At 33.6% G+C, this 19,864-nt stretch overlaps 10 protein-coding genes across 10 annotated transcripts; 6 read left to right on the top strand and 4 right to left on the bottom strand. All coding sequences in view use genetic code 12, as the record gives it.

Moving 5' to 3' along the window:
- Positions 1-20: 20 nt before the first annotated feature.
- STI1 (Hsp90 cochaperone) lies at positions 21-2,104 on the bottom strand. Its single transcript, XM_064883513.1, has one exon. It carries the CDS (start codon positions 1,835-1,837, stop codon positions 53-55), a length of 1,785 nt encoding a protein of 594 aa, XP_064741617.1. The 5' UTR covers positions 1,838-2,104; the 3' UTR covers positions 21-52.
- A 266-nt stretch (positions 2,105-2,370) lies between these two features.
- Positions 2,371-3,417, bottom strand: FCR3 (Fcr3p; the record flags this gene model as incomplete). Its single annotated transcript, XM_064880048.1, has 1 exon — positions 2,371-3,417. The coding sequence occupies one exon, from the start codon at positions 3,415-3,417 to the stop codon at positions 2,371-2,373; it is 1,047 nt and encodes a 348-aa protein (XP_064741616.1).
- A 1,134-nt stretch (positions 3,418-4,551) lies between these two features.
- HIP1 (Hip1p) lies at positions 4,552-6,501 on the top strand. The gene has a single exon (XM_064883304.1). The coding sequence runs from the start codon at positions 4,736-4,738 to the stop codon at positions 6,467-6,469; it is 1,734 nt and encodes a 577-aa protein (XP_064741615.1). The 5' UTR covers positions 4,552-4,735; the 3' UTR covers positions 6,470-6,501.
- On the bottom strand, positions 6,502-8,364 carry PAP1 (polynucleotide adenylyltransferase). Its single transcript, XM_064880889.1, has one exon. It carries the CDS (start codon positions 8,336-8,338, stop codon positions 6,674-6,676), a length of 1,665 nt encoding a protein of 554 aa, XP_064741614.1. The 5' UTR covers positions 8,339-8,364; the 3' UTR covers positions 6,502-6,673.
- On the top strand, positions 8,349-10,063 carry OBPA (oxysterol-binding protein related protein). The gene has a single exon (XM_064880888.1). The coding sequence runs from the start codon at positions 8,686-8,688 to the stop codon at positions 9,976-9,978; it is 1,293 nt and encodes a 430-aa protein (XP_064741613.1). The 5' UTR covers positions 8,349-8,685; the 3' UTR covers positions 9,979-10,063.
- Positions 10,064-10,097: 34 nt separating this feature from the next.
- PIKA (1-phosphatidylinositol 4-kinase) lies at positions 10,098-13,288 on the top strand. The gene has a single exon (XM_064883508.1). The coding sequence runs from the start codon at positions 10,164-10,166 to the stop codon at positions 13,011-13,013; it is 2,850 nt and encodes a 949-aa protein (XP_064741612.1). The 5' UTR covers positions 10,098-10,163; the 3' UTR covers positions 13,014-13,288.
- On the top strand, positions 13,114-14,046 carry MTLA2 (Mtla2p). The gene is made up of 2 exons (XM_064883514.1): positions 13,114-13,503; positions 13,564-14,046. Exons 1-2 carry the CDS (start codon positions 13,213-13,215, stop codon positions 13,909-13,911), a joined length of 639 nt encoding a protein of 212 aa, XP_064741611.1. The 5' UTR covers positions 13,114-13,212; the 3' UTR covers positions 13,912-14,046.
- MTLA1 (Mtla1p) lies at positions 14,047-15,022 on the top strand. The gene is made up of 3 exons (XM_064883515.1): positions 14,047-14,345; positions 14,402-14,770; positions 14,830-15,022. The coding sequence occupies exons 1-3, from the start codon at positions 14,181-14,183 to the stop codon at positions 14,866-14,868; spliced, it is 573 nt and encodes a 190-aa protein (XP_064741610.1). The 5' UTR covers positions 14,047-14,180; the 3' UTR covers positions 14,869-15,022.
- On the bottom strand, positions 14,780-17,262 carry RJT21DRAFT_16049 (uncharacterized protein). The gene has a single exon (XM_064883516.1). It carries the CDS (start codon positions 17,205-17,207, stop codon positions 14,919-14,921), a length of 2,289 nt encoding a protein of 762 aa, XP_064741609.1. The 5' UTR covers positions 17,208-17,262; the 3' UTR covers positions 14,780-14,918.
- Positions 17,263-17,324: 62 nt separating this feature from the next.
- Positions 17,325-19,864, top strand: RCY1 (Rcy1p). The gene has a single exon (XM_064883504.1). It carries the CDS (start codon positions 17,380-17,382, stop codon positions 19,750-19,752), a length of 2,373 nt encoding a protein of 790 aa, XP_064741608.1. The 5' UTR covers positions 17,325-17,379; the 3' UTR covers positions 19,753-19,864.

Raw genomic sequence — 19,864 nt, 5'->3', positions numbered from 1 at the left:
TATATATTTATTTACTAATTACTAGTGACTAGTAAATGTCTGATTTGGTTATTTATCTAGTACGAATAACTCCAGCAGCAATTAACATATTAATCTTCTTACTAACTTCAGGATTTCTCATATGATCTTGTAAAGCAGCAGGATTTTCTCTAGCTTGTCCTAATATACCTTGCATAACTGGATCTTGTAAGATTTGAACAATTTCAGGATCTCTTGATACTCTTTCCATAGTTTCTTCTGGTGATTCACCTTCAATGGCTTGAAATCTTTGTGAAGCAGCTTTATTATATAATTGATCAATTTCATTAACATTTTTACCTTCACCTAATGATAAATTCTTTTCTCTAGCTTCAGTTAAAGTTTCCATAACATGAGAATATTCCTTTAATGCTAATTGAGCATTAGCCTTTCTAATATAGGCTCTAATAAAGGTTGGATCCTTTTCAATGGCTTTATTACAATCATCTACTGCATCTGGGAATGATAATAATTTAGCTAATGCAGCAGCTCTATTAGAATAACCTCTAGCATCTTCAGGTGCTCGTTTAATCATTTCAGTATATGCTTTAACGGCATTTGGCCAATCTCCTTTACTAAAATATTCTTTACCTTCTAATCTTGCTGCTTCTGCCTTTTCAGGATCAACATAAGCATTAGCTTCATTAATTTTAATTTCTCTTTGAGTTGATCTTAATTTATTTAATACATCTGGAGTTCTATGTTCAGTTAATGATTTATCAAAATTCTTAACGGCACTTTGTAAATCTCCCTTCTTTAAATAAGTATTACCTAATCTAGCAAACGATTTAGCAACAATCTTATAATCAGCTCTTAATTCTCTACCTTGATCAATGGCTTGTTCACAAGTTTTAATTGCCGCATCATAATCTCCCTTTTCAAATTCAGCAGCTGCACGATTATTTAAATAAGTTATATCCTTATGTAAATTCCAGGCTTCATCATAAGCTTTAATGGCTTCGTCGAATTTTCTTTGTTTATATAAAGTATTACCTTGAGCCTTAGCTTCATCTGCCTTAGCCTTATTGTCAACTGATTCTTCTGCTTCTGGTTCTTCCATAACAACATCTTCTGGATCAGCTTCTGGATCTACAGTTGGTTCTGGTGCTTTAGTAGTTTCTTTTGGTGTTGGTTCTGATTCTGATTTTGATTCTGGTGCTTTAGCTGTTTCTTCTGGTTTTGGAATTTTGGCTCCAGCAGGTGCTGGAATATCTGGATCAGGCATATTTAAATCAATACCCATTAATACTCCCATAATTTGCATTAATCTTGGATCAGACAAGAATTCAGTTGGATTAGCTCCTTGAGGATTAGTTTGGAAATTCACAAGTTTTTGTACTAAAGCAGGATCTTTCATAAATTCACTAGTCTTTGGATTATTTCTTAAATTAGTAATAAGATTTGGATCAGAAAACATACTACCTAAACCTAAATCTGGTTTAGCATTTCTTGATTGAATGGCATTTTCAACACTCTTAATTCCTTCCTTTGCCATAGCATTATTTGCATCTAATTCAAGGGCCTTTTCATATGCTTTCTTAGCATCTTCAAGATTACCTAATCCAAATTGAGCAGCTCCAACACGATTATAACCTTTAGCCCATGATCCATTGATTTTTACACATTCTTCAGCATCTTCTAATGCATTCTTAAAGTTCTTTAATGACGCATAAGATCCTGAACGATTGGAATATAATACATGATTTGGAACTTCTGAAGCTTCAATGGCCTTGGTGAAAAATTCAATGGCTTGAGGAAATTCTTTAGCGGAGAAATGTTTATTTCCTTGAGCTTTAAATTCGTCAGCAGTGGTAGACATGATTATAAATAGTGGTGGATTTATTTATACTGGTAATTCTTCACTAGAATATAATTATATAATTAGTTTCTGATAATTTTACCGACAAGTTACTGAGAGTTTATGGAGAATTGTTAATTCTTGTTAGTGAGCTTTTTAGGTAATGTTCGCTAATGATATAGTGAGTGGAATTTTTCAGTCGGTAAATTCTAGAATATTCGGAGAAATGTCGCACGACATCACTTCAGTAAACTAATTATATTTATACTTATAGTTATAGAATTAAATGTTTATTTACACTATAGCAGATTTAATAGTAGTAAATAAATTGAAATTGTTTGCAAATTCAAGCAAACAATTAACCCAGTAGAGATGAAAAGTTACATCAGATAAAAAGAAAGTAAAGAAACTAAGTAAGGAAGGGAAAAGAGGTATGAAAACACAATAAACGATAAAAAAAACCATTAACCGGAGTTATAATGAAGTAAATGAACATGAAAAGACTCTAAAATACACATGCTAATGAGCATAAATGGAGGAATTGAGAAAATAATTTAACCACCATAAGATTCTTCAAATACTCTTTGAACTAATTCTAAAGAGTATGCAGGTCCAAATCCATGACATTTTTCATGACCTCTTAATTTATTCATAATTGTATTAATATCAAGATTATGAAGATCAATATCTTTTTCTTCAGCTTTAATTTGTAAATAATCCCATACTGCACCAATAGCTAAAATCTTTTCACTTGATTCTTCTGGATTATTATAAACTTTATTAATACTATTAGGATAAATTTGATGTTTATCTGTTACTAAAGCTTCTATGAAATCTGATTGAGTTTGTGGGAAACTAAATTTATTTCCATTTGTTTCAGTTTTAGAATAATCAGTTGTACTACCTTTATTAGAACGTAATACTTCATTTTCAGTTTGAATCGATATATTTTGTTTTCTTATAAGATCCAACTGTTCCATTAATTGTTGACGTTCTTCTTCACTTTGTAATAATTTGGCTTCCAATTCCTTTAATTTGGTTTCTTTACGTTCTCTGAATGCTCGTTGAGCAGCTCTATTTTGAGCCTTTCTCTTTAATTGTAATTCTTCTTCAGTTAATTCTGAATCGTCTCGAGCAATAAGTATAGCATCTTGTTCATCCAATAACTGTCTTTTGGACTTCAGCTTTTTACTATTGGATACATCAATACCTCCAGTACTAGACAGAGTTTCAGGTGATGGAATTTGATTTTTTCCAAGTGGAGATGAATCATCACTGCTGTGGGGGTTCCCATCATGAGCGAGATGAGTATCAAAAACACTATTATGATTAAGCAGATCCGAGTCATACTTTAAATTATTTGATTCAGGTGAAACTGTATACTGAGTCTGAGAGTTATCAGTATCTTTGAATAAACTTCCATATTGTTGTTGTTGTTGGTGTTGTTGTGGGTGACCTGCTGATTGGTATTGCGTATTGTTAAATAACGTGACATTCTCTTGGTTTAATTCTAATCCCGGATATAAGTCATCATAATTATTACCCTGAGGTTCCCAGAAGCCGGAAACCTGTTGTTGAGTGTTGATATTATTATATGTCATAATGTTTTACCCAGTACTACTCTTATATTTAGATGTAGTTCTTTGGACTGTGGTGGATGTTCGCTCAATTCATGCTTGACAAAATTTTGGGGTTAAGTTCTTCCGCAGTTACTAAGCAAGAAAGGAAAAAGTCACGTGCGAATAGCATACAAATAATTAAGTTGATTAATGAAATTCTTAGCAACTGTAACATTTTTACAATTCTTGGTATTGGTTGCATATTAAGCTTTTCACTTTAGATAAAGGAATGAATTGGCGGGAGGGTTCTATCCTGTGAACAATGTTGATGTGGTATATTCGGTCCCTATGAATCCGAAATTAGTAAATGCGGTACTAATTAATTACTGTATTCCGTTAAATCATTCATCTACAAGAGTTTAAGATATGGGCCAATACTACAACTGTAATAATTTATTGCTATAATGTTGTAAGAAACTATTATAACTTCGATAATACTGTCATAAACTGTAACTGTAACTGTAACTGTAATTATATTTACTTCCACTAGTATTACTTCTACTGTTGCAACTTCTGTCATAACTGAAACTGTAACTCAATACTGTACTATGATACCTTAAACACCCAGTAATGGTTGCAACTGACTGCATCTTAACTGTAATTTTGTAGAACTTTAACTTATTAAACCCGTGGGGCTGATTTAGCGTTATTTACCGGGAATATGCGCTTTTAAGCGAAAGTCGCGCGCTTTCATTGGTTTAACTCTGGGGGACCAGCCGTGCCCATAACTTTAGACCCCATACAAGGCTTATCTTCGTATTTATATGTCAAACTTCAGATAATGCACCTTCATCTCCATTAAAGATTAAGTTCTTGTTCTCCACTTACTTCACGTTTCTTTTACCTTGTCAAATATTTACTTTAAAACCCATAAAATATACAGAAAACTTTTTTTATAGGCGAAATTACTTATTTGTTAACACCCGCTAATCCGTTAAATGGCTAGCCACACTACTCAAACCGAGGGTAATTTCTGATAATGATTAACTCACCTTATATTGATAATGACTATAAAGTATATATCATTATCTAGATGACTAAATGCTTATCCAACCCTCGTATTAGCCAACCATTTTAAACGGACCACACTATGAACATATTTAGTTTTTCAAAATGCCTTGCAGATTATTTGCTTTTGCCGTTTGCGAAAGCTTAAAATGCTGCGAAACCGGGACTGCAGATTTTTACACATAGTCATACCTGTTCAGGTTACATCTCAGAAACATAAATTAGTCGAATTCTCCACAAGAAATACAGTTACCGTTACTCTTTTTCTTGTAGAAATTAAGCAATTATCGAGATGCTGTCAACTCCAGATAAATCTGATTCTCGTATTCATGTTGATAATACAGAATCAACTAGCTCTTTAGCCTCTATTCAAGAAAAATCTTCAACATGGGCAAGATTCAAAGATTCGTTTAAACCCAGTGAAGTAGTAGTTAATAGTGATTCTCAAAGTAATGGGGATTTAGAAGATGCTACTGCTAAAGGTGATTTATTAAGAAAACTTAAAGGTAAACATATTCAAATGATTGCTATCGGTGGTAGTATTGGAACAGGATTATTTGTAGGATCTGGTTCTGCTCTTAGAACTGGTGGTCCAGCTGCTCTTTTAATCGGGTGGGGGTTAGTTGGTACAATGGTCTTTTGTGTTATTCATGCATTAGGTGAATTATGTGTTCAATATCCTGTTAATGGTGCCTTTTCACAATATGCCACTAGATTCGTTGACGAATCTTGGGGTTTTGCTGTAGGTTGGAATTATGCATTAATGTGGTTAGTTGTCTTTCCCTTAGAATTAGTTGCAGCATCTATGTGTGTAAAATATTATAACAATACCATTGATCCAGTTGCTTGGGTAATATTATTTTATTTATTCATTGTTGGAATTAATCTCTTTGGTGTTAAAGGATATGGAGAAACAGAATTCATTTTAAGTATCATCAAAGTTATTGCCATCATAGGATTTATTATCTTAGGTATTGTGTTAGTTTGCGGTGGAGGTCCAAACCATGAATTTATTGGTGGTAAAAACTTTCATCACCCTGGAGCCTTTTCAAATGGTTTCCAAGGTGTAGCATCTGTATTTGTAACAGCAGCATATTCATTAGCAGGTTCTGAAATGGTTGGATTGGCCAGTGCTGAAGTTAAAAATCCAAGAAAAGTTTTACCTAAAGCTATTAGACAAGTATTTTGGAGATTATTCTTATTTTATTTCTTATCCCTTATGCTTGTAGGATTAATAGTACCATATAATTCACCAGATCTTTTAGGAGCTTCAACTGATATGTCTATTTCACCATTTGTGGTTGCTATGAGATTGGGAGGTATTAAAGTTTTACCAGCTATATTCAATGCTTGTATTTTAATTTCTGTTGTTTCCGTCGGTAATTCTGCTGTTTATGGATGTTCACGTACTATTCAATCATTAGGAGCTCAAGGTTTAGGACCAAAATGGATGGCATATGTTGATAAGAAAGGTAGACCATTAGGAGGAATTGCACTTTCAGCATTATTTGGATTACTTTGTTTCCTTTCTGGTTATGAAAATGAAGGATTAGTATTTGCTTGGCTTTTAAGTGTTTGTGGATTAGCTACTATTTTTACATGGTTTAATATTTCTTTATGTCATGTTAGATATAGATTGGCACTTAAAACTCAAGGTAGATCTTTAGAAGAAGTTACTTATCAAGCATTTGGAGGAATATATGCATCTATTTATTCTATGGGCTTTTTATTTGTGGTTTTAGCATTAGTCTTTTATGTTTCATTATTCCCACCTGGAAATCATAATAAAGCAGATGTAACTAGTTTCTTTCAAAATTATTTAGCAGTTATATTCTTAATTGTTTTCTATTTAGGTCATAAAATTATTACAAGAAATTGGAAAATTTTCAAAGATTTAAAAGATGTTGATTTAGATTCTGGTAGAAGAATTGTTGATATTGATATTCTTATCCAAGAAGAAAAGGAAGAAGAGGACGCTAATAAATTAATACCTTTATATAAGAAAATCTGGAATTACTTAGTTTAAATTAGTTATTAAATGCACACTTCTTATTAAATTTTGTCCCATTTTGCGACGAAAATTTGCGAAATCTTTTATTTTACCTAAAACCATAGAAATAGTTTATTTAATAGACATGAAATCATAAATAAGTTATCTATATGTGAAGTTTGATATACAGTTTACTTAAATTAAATAATGCACAAAATTTTCTTAGTTGATCTAACTTCACTAACCACTTACAACAGCAGCAACCGGGCCAACACTCTTCGGTCTCTTTTTATTTTCATTTTTTGATTCAGATCTTTTTCTTTTTGAAGTTTTCACCGGCCTTGCTTCACCCTCTATATATACGTCATCTGGAAGGTCATGCAATTTAACATTCTTAATTTGTATCTGATGCAATTTAGAGTCAAAATCTGCCCAACTTTTGCAAATGTTGAAAAATTCTGAGCAGGGGTACTGGATATCTAACTTCCTCTCACCACTCTTCAGTAAATCCAATTTTAATCCAATAAATAATTTGGTCAAATGGACTTCGAAAGACTCGGTCTGTGCGGAGGCATCCTTGACTTTGAGTATATCTTTAGTTACTGCATCTCCTCGATGAGTTCCATAAGACTCTAATACCTCCTGCCGTTGAGCTTCGCTATCACAAAAGTATTGATCATCAAAAGCTTTTATATAAGGATGAGCCAACTCGACTCCTTCAACAACTTCCAATTTTTGCACCAATAATCTTAACTTACTCTCCACCATACCGCTATATTTCAAGTGCTCTTCACTCGAGCCGTTAGTAGCTGCAACTATACACAAATAAAATTTATATTTGTAGAAGAAGTCATGTCTTTCAAACAAATCGGACCACTTCTTCTGCCCCAAATTTATCCCATTCATTATATCTATTCCTCTTCCAAATTCTTCCAAGATAATCTTCTGGGTAGAAGCCGTAATATTGTGAGTAGCACACATTGATGGATAGGCTGGTGTAATAACAGGCATCCTATGCAGCCTATCAAGAGCATACAACCTTGGATTCCATACTCTTACTTGTAAGGGTCCATCTTCTATCTGCTTTAGTAACACCGGCTGAGGCCAACTCCATTGTGCATATATTTGGAAGAATTTCTCAACTATAACAGCACTGACAGCATTCGGATACAATTGGCATATACGGGCCACTAACATTGCCCATGCAACACCACCAGGGAAACCGTAAACGTTCGCATATATGGCTCTCTGTTGTGCCCACATTTTTATACACCTCAAGGCATGTTTGAAAACCGTGGGTTTGGGAACCAATGTCAAAATTTCATCAGTGACTCTAGTACCATTTAAAGCCCTTAAATCCTTCTCATCTATATTTCTTAATAAATTCTTGTCGTCTAATGACAAATCTTTGGGAACCTTCGTTATATCTAGCCTTGCAAATATTAAATCTATAGATATTCCATTAAACTCAATTTTAATAATAGGAACAAAGGCATCCGGAACAGGTGCCATCTCTTCTAATTCTGGTCTACCCTTTAACAACTCAACAAACACTTCGAAGAAGTCATTTCTTGTTACATGTTTTGGGACGACGACCAAGGTATCAATATCAGATCCTGGTCCGTAAACACCTAATCTATAAGAACCAAAAGTAAAAATTTTACCCCCTGAATCTCTAGCCATTCCTTCTGACATATTCTTTTTAAGAGATACTCTATAAACAAATTCTTCGGCAAGCTTTTGAAAAAGAGTTAACACTTCAACCCTCTTCCTGGTAGCTGCCTCACTCTCAAATGAGCCCTTCTGTTTCAATTCCTTAATCAAAAGGTCGTTCAATTCATTCTCCTTGGGACTTGGGTTGGCAACAGATATTGGAGGTGTCACTCCGTATACTGTGGTACTCATATGCTACTTAAAGTTGGGCTTATTTCTAATATTTAGAACAGCTCTTGTTTTAAAGAAATTTTATATAGAGCGAAGTTACCCGGATATTATTATAACATCGTGGCTGAAGGTAATAAGATAAGCAAATGTTAGCTTTAACTTGACGGTACGATCTTTGGAGTTTATGAGAGAGTGAATATCCTGTTAAAGGTATTTATTTAAATTATAGAAGTAAGGGACTTTTATTAAATAAGGCACTGTGGATATTTCACACGCACCTACTCTATGAGGAGTAATTTTGATATCCCCTAAATTGAATTTTTTCCTTTAGGAGCTCTAATAGAATCTACAGAGGTTGTTCATTAGCAATGGGATTAACTTCAAGACTTGACAAATTGAAGATAAAAGGAGGAAGTGATGTAGATGTACCTTCTGGAAATCAACATCAATTATCAGAAAATACAGATGATATTGATGAGGTTGACAATGAGGGCCAGTCAATACTAATGGGTATTATTGCTCAATTGAGACCGGGAATGGATTTGTCTAAGATCACGCTTCCAACTTTTATATTAGAGAAGAAGTCAATGTTGGAAAGAATAACAAACTTCTTTCAAATTCCTGATATTTTATTAGAAGCTAACAAAACGGAAGACGATCTTAAAAGATTTGTAACTATTTTGAAGTGGTATTTAGCAAGTTGGCACATTTCACCGAAGGCCGTAAAAAAACCTTTAAATCCTGTTTTAGGAGAGATATTTACATGTTATTGGGACAATTTGCCCTCTGGAAACACAGCATACTATCTTGCGGAGCAGACATCACACCATCCTCCGAAGTCTTCATATTTTTATTTAGTTCCCGAACTGAAGATACGAGTTGATGGAGTAGTAGTACCAAAGTCTAGATTCTTGGGAAACTCATCAGCTGCTATCATGGAAGGATGGGGCCATGTTACATTGGGAGAACATGCAGATGAGGTATATATTATGAATCAGCCAAATGTATACTGCAGAGGTATTCTTTTTGGTAAGATGAGAATGGAATTGGGTGATCACATGTATCTTAAGTGTGCAAAAACCGGCTTCGAAGCAGACATTGAATTCAAAACGAAAGGTTTTATAAGTGGAACTTACGATGCAATTGAAGGGAAAATTAAAAACTCCAAAACTCAAGAGGAATTGTTTCAAATTAGTGGCAAGTGGAACGAAGAAATGTACATCAGAGATTCAGCAACTGGTAAAAAGACAGTATTATTTGATACTGCTAAGGCAATTACAGTTAAACCCAAAGTGAGGCCAACAGCAGAGCAATTTGACTATGAGTCTCGTAAGTTATGGGGACCAACTATTAAAGCTTTAGCTAAGAGAGATCATACATTAGCTACTGAAGAGAAATTTAAAGTAGAGAATGACCAAAGAGAGAGGGCCAAAAAGAGAATTGAAGACGGTGTAGAATTCCATCCCAAATTGTTTAGAGCAATTGGAGATCATGAAAAAGATATTGCTGATCTCGAATATATTATTTACAAGAAGTTTAACTTAGACTCCAGTGCTGATGACCTCACTAATGCAGTGTTGGACACGGCCCCAATATTACCTGGCCAAGAATTTAATGACAAGTTTCATATACCAGCTTTCAAGAAAGGAGGAGAAAGCTAAGCTTCTAGATTATCTATTTATATACAGTTTTTAGTTTTTGTTCAGATACATATTTTATAAATTAATACGCTTGTTGATTTTTACATACAGGATACCAATCCTGCACATCTGCAGACATTCAGAGTAACAACGAAGTTTTCACTTTCAACAATTGCTTCTTAGCTCTTACATTAGTGTCATTAAGCATGACATCATTAAATACGGAATCTCTTGTAGAGGTGATTCATTCAAATAATTTAACTGTTTTTGAGTGCTTGGACTATTTAAGAAAACACAATGATAACATAGGAATCAACCACGCTTTGATGCGAAGGATTCGTCTATTCACATATGACGATCTAGAATTTTGCATTCCCCAATTTGTTCAACTATTAGTTGCCATTGAAACTGATTCTATGGCTCTTGAAGACTTTTTGTTGGAATATAGTGAAAAATTTCCACATTTTGGGCTCATTTGCTTTTGGTACTTACAGGCATCCATATTTGAATTGAGAAATGATCCTGAATCATATCAATTTCAAACTGTTCGAAAATTCATAAATAAATTACAGAATATTTTATTTAATGCCGATGTTCGATCGTCCAAGCCATCTGACTTCAGAGAGAATCTTATGCCTGCGTTGGTTTTATGTGCTACTGTTGGTTCTTCTGTTGGGTTTCCTCGACTCAATGAATATATCGAACCCTTGATAAGATCTCAAGGACGACAGGAAAAATCCTTTGTATTCAAGTTAGCAAATTTTCAAAAAACTCTTACAAAAAATTTGACAATGAAAAACTCAAGAGTATCCGGCGAAATTGGAGCTTTGTCAGATGAAGAAGATCGAACCATGAAAAGAAATGTATATTTGAACCATCATCGCTCGGCATCGGTACCACGGATACCTTCAAAAAGGAGTTTGAATATTCAATCAGATGATTCAGAGACATATACAACTGATGAAGAAGAAAAAATTTCTTTAGATTTGAGAAGAGACTCCACTAGTGATTCAATGAGTACATTAAAGGGTCGAACAAGCATGGAGGATATAGAAAATAAATTCAAAATCAACACTATTATCAAATCTAAAAAAAGTTTGAAAAATATGAACAACCATATGGTTAATGAAATCAGGGAACTAAGCCAAGATGATGGGTATATATTAAATACACATTCTTTACCGGATCTTTCCAAGTTGGAATCACCACCCTACATGTCATTCCTTGAATCTGAGTCTTCCTTAAGCTTTGCCAGATTATCACTAGGTGATGTACCTACTAGAAGTTTATCACAGAATTCGAAGCATAAAATTCCCTCATATCAAGAGTTATTGAGAAAGCTTCGTGTGAACTACGCGAAGAAAGAAACTGAATTTGCTTTAGCATTGCAAAATATCTCAGTAAGATTATCTCAAGTCCCTAAGGAAGCGCGCCTTTCTGCTCTTAGAGCAGAGCTCTCTATTATAAATGAAACCATTCTTCCAGCTGAAATAGACATTCCACAGTTACTTCCTATAACAAGTAACAAAAATAAGAAATATCATAAAATCTTGAGATTGAGTGTAAGCGAAGCATGTGTTCTTAACTCTGCCGAAAGGGTGCCCTTTTTACTTCTAATAGAATATCTTAGTGATGAAATGGACTTTAATCCCTTTTCAGAACACAACCAGAATATTTTAACTAACAAGTCAGATTTTCATTCCTCCAAATTGGGCACAGACTTGGTTAACACTACGACACACAGAGAAGTTGACAATGGTTCTTCATTTAACCATGCTATTGAACAGGCGGAGACCGATTTAGGGGAGTTGCCCATGCTGCATGATGCAGGATTGCCAAATAATTGGTACATGGAATCTCCTAGTAGTAGCAATGAAATCAGAGATGAAATTATTCCAATTATTAATACTTCCAGCGATTTGAACACCAAGGCTTTGGCCGATCAAATGCGTATTGCTTCGGTCATGCTACAGCAATTAGAGAATTCAGGTCAATCAAATTCTCCTGAATTTATTGCAATCAAAAATCGAATTGTACAATCAATGATTTCCTTACAAGATCAATTCGATTCTATAGACTATGCCAAGTTAAATCAATTAAAGGGAGACAATCCAGATGCTGGTGAACGTAAGTTGGAAAATGATTTTAAACTTGGCGAAGATTGGAATACGAAAAAACAACGAATAAGAAAGTCTAGTTCATTTGGCCACCACCAGAATTGGGATCTATGCTCTGTTATCGCTAAGAATGGAGATGACCTTCCACAGGAAGCTTTTGCTTGTCAGTTAATTTCAATGATTTCCAATATTTGGAAGTCGAATGATATTGGAGCCTGGACAAGAAAAATGAAGATATTGATAACTAGCGCCAACTCCGGCTTAGTCGAGACAATTACAAATGCAATTTCAATCCATTCAGTGAAAAAGTCATTGACTGAACTTTCAATTGCCAATGGTGAAAACTTGAAAGGTAGAATATTTACACTTCAGGATTATTTCAAGAAATTGTTTGGTTCATCGGATTCTCAAAGGTACAAACAAGCTCAAGATAATTTTGCAAGAAGTTTGGCAGCATATTCAATTATATGCTATATTCTTCAAATAAAAGATAGACATAATGGGAATATAATGTTGGATGATGAGGGGCACATAATTCATATTGACTTTGGTTTTCTTCTTTCAAATTCGCCAGGAAGTGTCGGATTTGAAGCTGCACCATTCAAGTTAACAACAGAATATGTCGATTTGTTAGGCGGTGCTCAGGGTGCACCTTATCAGAAGTTTGTATCTTTATGTAAGAAGTGCTTCAGTTCTTTGAGAAATGAAAGTGATCAAATTATCAGTTTAGTTGAATTGATGCAAAAAGATTCCAGTTTACCATGCTTCAAGAATGGGGAAAACACTAGTATTCTACTTAAGCAAAGGTTTCAACTTCACCTCAATGACTCTGAATCGGACGATTTTGTAGAAAACATATTAATAGGAAAAAGTTTTGGAAGTATGTACACTCGTCTTTATGATCAATTCCAAATGATAACACAAGGTATTTATAGTTAAGAAATATATAATTTAGGGCCATTGTTGAAAACGCAAGTTCAAAAAATTTCTTTCTCGTAATTATGAGTGCGTTAAAAAATATTTTTGCAATTAGTTGATATAGAATTTCAAGATGGTATGAAACAAGAATTTCGAACAAGATTTACTTTCTTCAATTTAATACAGCCATAGAGAATATAAAAATATAGGTTTGATTGACATGACTGTCGAGGGTTTATATACGTTTCAGTTTCAAAGGACCAACAGACCGAGAGTAATCGAGACAGTCAGAGATATAATGGACCAAGAATCATTCCCATTATATGAAACAAGTGGTTTCAATGAGGGTATCCCAGAAGTTTATGAGTTCAGTGAAGTTGATGAAAGCTCAAATGATGAATCCGATATTTATCGAACCAGAAACCCATTTCTTATTTTAAGAAGCATAGTCTCAGGTTTCCTTTCGTTGTCTTCTGGAGATTACAAGTTTATTTCAAAAGTGTCGTCTATTGTATGTATTAATATAAGCATTGCAAGTGATTTCAAACCCATACTAACTTTTTTCTAATAGATGTGGCAAGATGGTAACACATTATACAAAGATTACTATGAGTATATCTCAACAATTGATTCTTTCTGTTTCTCACAGAAGTTCAGAGCCGTACTACAAGAAGCACCGGTCAAGACTTTGAGTATAAAAACTGCATATCCGGGACTTTGTTCCTATAATTATTTGAAAGATCCTGAACTAGAACCCGAGACTTCTCCATCCAAAAAATTCCGAGTCAAGTATAAGCTGTTACAGCAATCAAGAACTAAGCTCAGAAATTTAAGGCGACTACTCCGTCTTAGACAGTATCCATTAAATAGAAGACCAGGAACCCTAACAGAAGATGTTTTCATATCTCAATGCATGTAGAAATTTATATAGGTAACCACGAAGATTTGCTATGTTTCAAAATAAATATTCCTCGAGGAAAATTTCCTAATCGGATTTTGACAATGCAGAAAATTATCTCGCATTGCATTCACTAAAAAGTGATCAGTAACACAAAACAGAATATTATCTTATTCCTAATTCGTAATCTAGTGGAGAAAAATATTGAGTAGCAAGGGTTCGTCAAACAGAAAGACCACATTTGGTAATTTGCCATCTATAGAATTGCCTAAATCATACAGATTGATAACATGGATTCTGAATTGGCCTCTTGTAGTCGTTTGCTTGAAGATCTTCTTCTTTTAGATCTTCTTACAAGAGATAGCTCTGAGCTGAGTGAACAAATAGGTGTAGACTCTTCTGAGCGAAGCACAAGTGGTAATGTGTTCGAAGAATCAGCTGATCGCATGATTAAAGTAAGTTCAAGTGTTTTAGATAACTCCATCAATGGAAATATTAACAATTAATTTAGTATGCAAGCCAAGTGGGAAATGGTGGAGGAGAGTATTCATTCTGTATTAGAAATTTGTATGATACTTTGAAGAAGGAGAGTCTCAAAACATCTGAAAGCATCGCCACTTTCATTGACACTGCTGACGATTTTCACCTCACCAAAGCTGTAATTACAGTTTCTAACAAAAGAAATGACAGTTTCGATGAGGAACAAATTATATCTATAAAGAATAATTTCATGAATGTTAAGAGAAGACGTTGTATCTTGAGCCGTACAACTCGAGAATTCCTCCAAAAGGCATTTGAAGCACAACCATTTCCGAATAGAAAAGATAGGGAGCTAATTGCGAAGAAATGTGGAATATCAAACTTACAAGTCAGAGTTTGGGTAAGTATATTTTGAAGTCATTAATATTATTGAAGAGAATTACTAACGTCTACATTTAGTTCACTAATAGAAGAATGAGATCCAAGAGAAGAAACTAAACCTTCTATTCATGTCTGAAAACAAATATATACAAGAAACCTTTAACAGATTAGGATATATAGTTATACTTCAATTTAACTTGTCTTAAATTACTATGTTTGTTTGAAATGTCATTAAACCATTCGATTGATTCAGGTGATAATTGATATTTTTGAAATAATTTAACCAATTCTACTCCCGTAGAATATCGAACTCGATGTCTATACCCCAACACTTCTATCGTATTGAAAAACTCTTTTAATATATATATCTTTTGATCATTATTATATTTTGTATTAGTAAGAATTCCTGAAATTATGGCGGGAATCAGATTAGAAATGATTCTCTTATTATTTTCAAATACTCGAAGTAATTTAATACATTTGAGAGGATCATCAAGGACAATAATTTTAAACATCCATTTTCTAAGAGGATCTGCCACTTCTTTCAGTATCTTAGATAATTGTCGAATCATGGGGATTATTTCTTCACATTGATTAAGTTTGGTTTTACTAAGAAATTTCATTACTTCATCAATATAATTGTCTAGTATAAATTTTTGTTGTAATGGAGTATACTTGAGGTATGTGTCATCAGTTGCAATACTATTGACAATTAATCGGATATGTGTATCAATATCATCTAGATTAGTTAATGCAATCGTTTGTCCTATAGCTCTCATAGTATTATGAAAAACTGCTAATCGTTTCCGTAATGGAGATGATAATTTATGTCCTGTACCTCTATTTGCAAGTCTTTCTTCAGGAATTGCTATGGGGAATGTTATATCGATTAATTTAGCAAAACATTTACTATTCAATTCGGTATTTATACTATTATATCGAAGAACCATTGATCGATTGATTTCCAATAGTATTTTAGATGATACGATACGTTTATTAGTAATCAATTTCTCATAGAGTTCAAGGATTTGTGTTGGATCTATGCCATATTGATGTATAACTCGAAGTAAATTACCCATACTTCTTTTTGACTGTTGTCTATTAAGTATTAAACAAAGTGTTTCTAATTCATCTGTAGAGAAATTGAGTTTGGTTAATATGAATTCTTCCATAACGGTATTATAAGTTTCTTCACTTAATTGACTTGTAAATGCTTCTATTAATGTAAAGCCTTGTTGCTTACTATATGTCATTATCATTCGTAATCCTTGCGAGATGTTGGCTATACTAAGTGAACCATTGTGTCTATATAATATATCATAAATTGCAGGTATATTCTCCAGTTCAAGTAATCCTTTAGTTATGGTATTCAATGCTTGGGGATCTAATTGTTTTGTCAGTTGTATGCAAATGTCGTACACGGTAGAGTACAATGATGAAGGAAATATCTCAAGGAGTTGAACGATATCCTTGTGATTGAATCTCCATGATTTATGAGGCGTTTGAATAAGCACCTGAAGGAGATGGTTCATTAATTGTGAATTGGTTGGTTCGGTTTCAATAAGACTACTCATAGTCCCCTGTCTACTTAGTAGTGTATTTATATGTTGATGAATAGATTGTAATATCGGACTCTCATCTATATCCTCTATAGTCTCCGATACTTGGATTAATTTACGTAATACTAATACCAAAACTATTGGGTACTGATGAGGTTGATTGGATTCCAAATATACCTGTTCCAATTGAATTTTGGTACTAACACTTTGTAGATTAGTACGTATTTCCAATACCTGTTGGATAGTCAATTTAGATATGCCAAACTTAAAGCATATCACATCGATGATATGCTTTCGAAGTGTCAGATTAATGATATCGTCTATTAATGAGAATAATAACTTATAGGGACCATAATACATATCACATTTATCTTCAAATACTCTTGAACATATATCTATAAAGTCTTCAAATTCCGTAAGAGTTGTATCAGTCTCTTGACAGATTTTCCAACAATTTGTATAGTCTTCATGGTATACTAATCTCAGTAATAATAATTCCTTAATAGTATTCGATGGTGGTGTTTCTAGTCTATTATAGAAATACATATATACTGAACTCGGTACCATTTCTGCTTTACATGATAGGATAGTAAATAATTTATTATCAATATCTAACGCAGTATTAACTCGATGAGCTATAGCAGGATTTTGTTGGAAGAACTTATTCACTGACTCATTGGCAGTATCGGACAATGAAGAATCAGGACCCACCAATACTTCTGCCTGTTCCTTAATGTAGTTGTAGAATATATTTTTAACTCTTGTCTTGATACTCGATGAGTTCTCATCAAAATATGCTTTGCTTACCCACAGACAATTATGAAACGGTTGAGTTCGTCGTAGCGTAGTGGTTCGTACTAGCGATCCATAAGGTCTTCGCCATATATGAGTCCACATACAAATTAGGGGAGTTTTGGTGGTGGTAGTAGTGGTGGTGGTTAGCGTACAGTAGCTTAGTGAATAGTTAGCGGTGAAAAATTCACAACCGCATTTTACCGCAAAGTATCACTAACTCCACTATTCACTATTCACTATTCACTATTAGCACTACCACCACCACCACCACCAAATGTCTAACGTTATATGGAACGCAGACATTGATGTATATAATGCATCGGTAATTCCTATACCGGTGGCCGAGAATATCGCTAAGTATCTACCTATACCAGATTTAGTATCATTTTCTCAAGTACTGAAGAATACTTACCGAGCCGTCAAAAATCCTAAACTATGGATATCGAAACTTAAAAGTATGGATGTTTGGGATAAAGCAAGTTCTAAAAATGAAGTCAATACTGAATTGGCTTTAAAACAATTAGAAAGTCCCTTATTATGTTTAGATAGTGTATTTAAATCCGCTAAATTAGCCAAATTACAAGTATTAAAGATTCATAATAGTATATGGCCATATTATAGTGATTTATTAAGTAATAAACCATTTGATAAACTTCAAATATTTAAGGATTTCCAAACTCCAGAGGATCAAGCTAAGATTCTTACGAATATTCTTACTTTTAATAAGATTGATTATATAGAAGCTTCAAGTCGTCTAGTAGAAGAGAAGGTCAATTCATTATTTGAAATATTTGAAAATGCTTTACTTCGAGAACTTGAAATTCATTATGATTTACAGGATTATGATAAGGCAAGAAGATTTGTATTGATTCTTATTATGCTTAAGAGTGATCAAACTTTAATTGACTTTTTCTTACAAAAGAGTATCTTTGATCGAGAGGAAAGTGATGTATTCAATCTTGAATCGTTTGATCCTAATAAATACTATAAAGATAATAAATTGGGAATAGCAGAAATCGATTCGGTGGCATTTGATCAGCTAGTGAGTGATATAGCTGAAGCTTTCAATCATCAATCAAATGTTATAGATATGATCTTTCCTCAATCAGTACCAATAATGTATAAAGTATGTGAAGAATTAATATCTAATCAAATGACAGAACTTATGCTTACATTGATTGAGAATCTGAAACTGAGAGGACTCTATATTAGTCTTATACCTGATTTGTATGAACGAATGACATCAGATATGATACCTCAATTGAGTGATTCACTTAATATTGGAGAACCATATAAGCAACTCGTTAAGGAATTACTTGATATGATGTTTGAATCAATTATTGCTGAGTATATTCGAGAAGTGATTCTGACATTCAAGACTGCTACATCCAATAAAATAACTGAATGGAAAGATTCTATATCGAAACGAGAAAAGGAGACATCTCAAAATATCTTAAAGATGGTTAAAGCCGAGACCAAGAATGATTTCTTGACTAGTTTTAAGAAGGTGTTTATCATTAGTAATCTGCTGGAAAAGTCCAAAAAGGATGATGAAGATAATTATTCAGAAATACAGGCCAAAGCCAAGATCCTTTCCGAGAATATTAAATCTCTTACTAAAAGCTTTAGTCCAGAACTTGTTCTAGAGACACTTAATGATGCTAAGACTACCCTTCATAGACTCTTGAAATTCCAATATTATTCTATAGCCTCATTAAGAAATGATATCTTTGCGGCTATGCAAGATATCTTTATAGATGTAATTGAAGATATTGGTCAGGGTCATTTACGTCCTGGGTTTGATAAGGCTCTTCAATACTTACAGACATATAATCCGAATTCTCCAACATATACAGAGTCACATAACGAAACATTTGTTGAACCATTAGTCCTATTCTGTGATATGATTACTATGGCTGATTTAATCATTCAAATGATTGATATTTTCTATAAAGAAGAAATGCTTAATCGACATATCATTAAGAATGAGAACTCGATATTGAATCCATCCCTTCAGAACAAAAAGAAATTAGAAGGGTTAGTAGATAAGTATGTTGCGGATGGACTCAATATCGGGTTAGAAGTCTTAGTGAATGAAATCGATGTAATATTTAAAACAAAATTAGTCAGTGCTGAGTATAATCCTCCACCTAATGAGGCTTCATCCTTTGGCCCGACAGACGCAGCTCAAAAGGCAATAGATGTATTGGACTATAATATGGGATTAATAGTCGATAGTGCAGACAAGTCAGTGATAGAAGTATTCCATCAAGAAATTGCCGAACGATTCTTTCAAATCATTGTTAAAACATTAAAGAAAAGTACTATCTCCGTGACGGGAGCTACTAGGTTGATTTCGGACTTAAACCTCTATTATGAATTTATAAATTCTCATATTAAAACCAATAAGAGGATGGTTTTACCATTCTATGAAGCTTTAAAGAAATTAGGCAATGTGTACTTAATCAGTGGTGATGATTCTAAAGCTATTGGGAAATTAGTTAGTGATCTTTCTAAATTTAATGGGATTTTCGGACAAGAAGAGATTTACGAATTTGTACAACGACGGGAGGATTGGCCCATAATTCGAAAACATGTAGAGAAAGTTATGTATGGTTTTGGATTAGGTGACTGTACCATTGTATAGATTAGACACATATATAGAAACTATTTCTTACTCACTTACTTATATGGCTGTGCGCGTGACCAGAAATCACGGGGCCCGATATGGCATACAAAATTTTCCTTAATTCATCTTA

Source organism: Scheffersomyces amazonensis, assembly GCF_036850825.1.
Source record: "Scheffersomyces amazonensis strain UFMG-HMD-26.3 chromosome Unknown RJT21scaffold_1, whole genome shotgun sequence".
In the NCBI taxonomy this organism is placed as follows: Eukaryota; Fungi; Ascomycota; class Pichiomycetes; order Serinales; family Debaryomycetaceae; genus Scheffersomyces; species Scheffersomyces amazonensis.
This window is presented reverse-complemented; position numbering and strand designations above follow the sequence as displayed.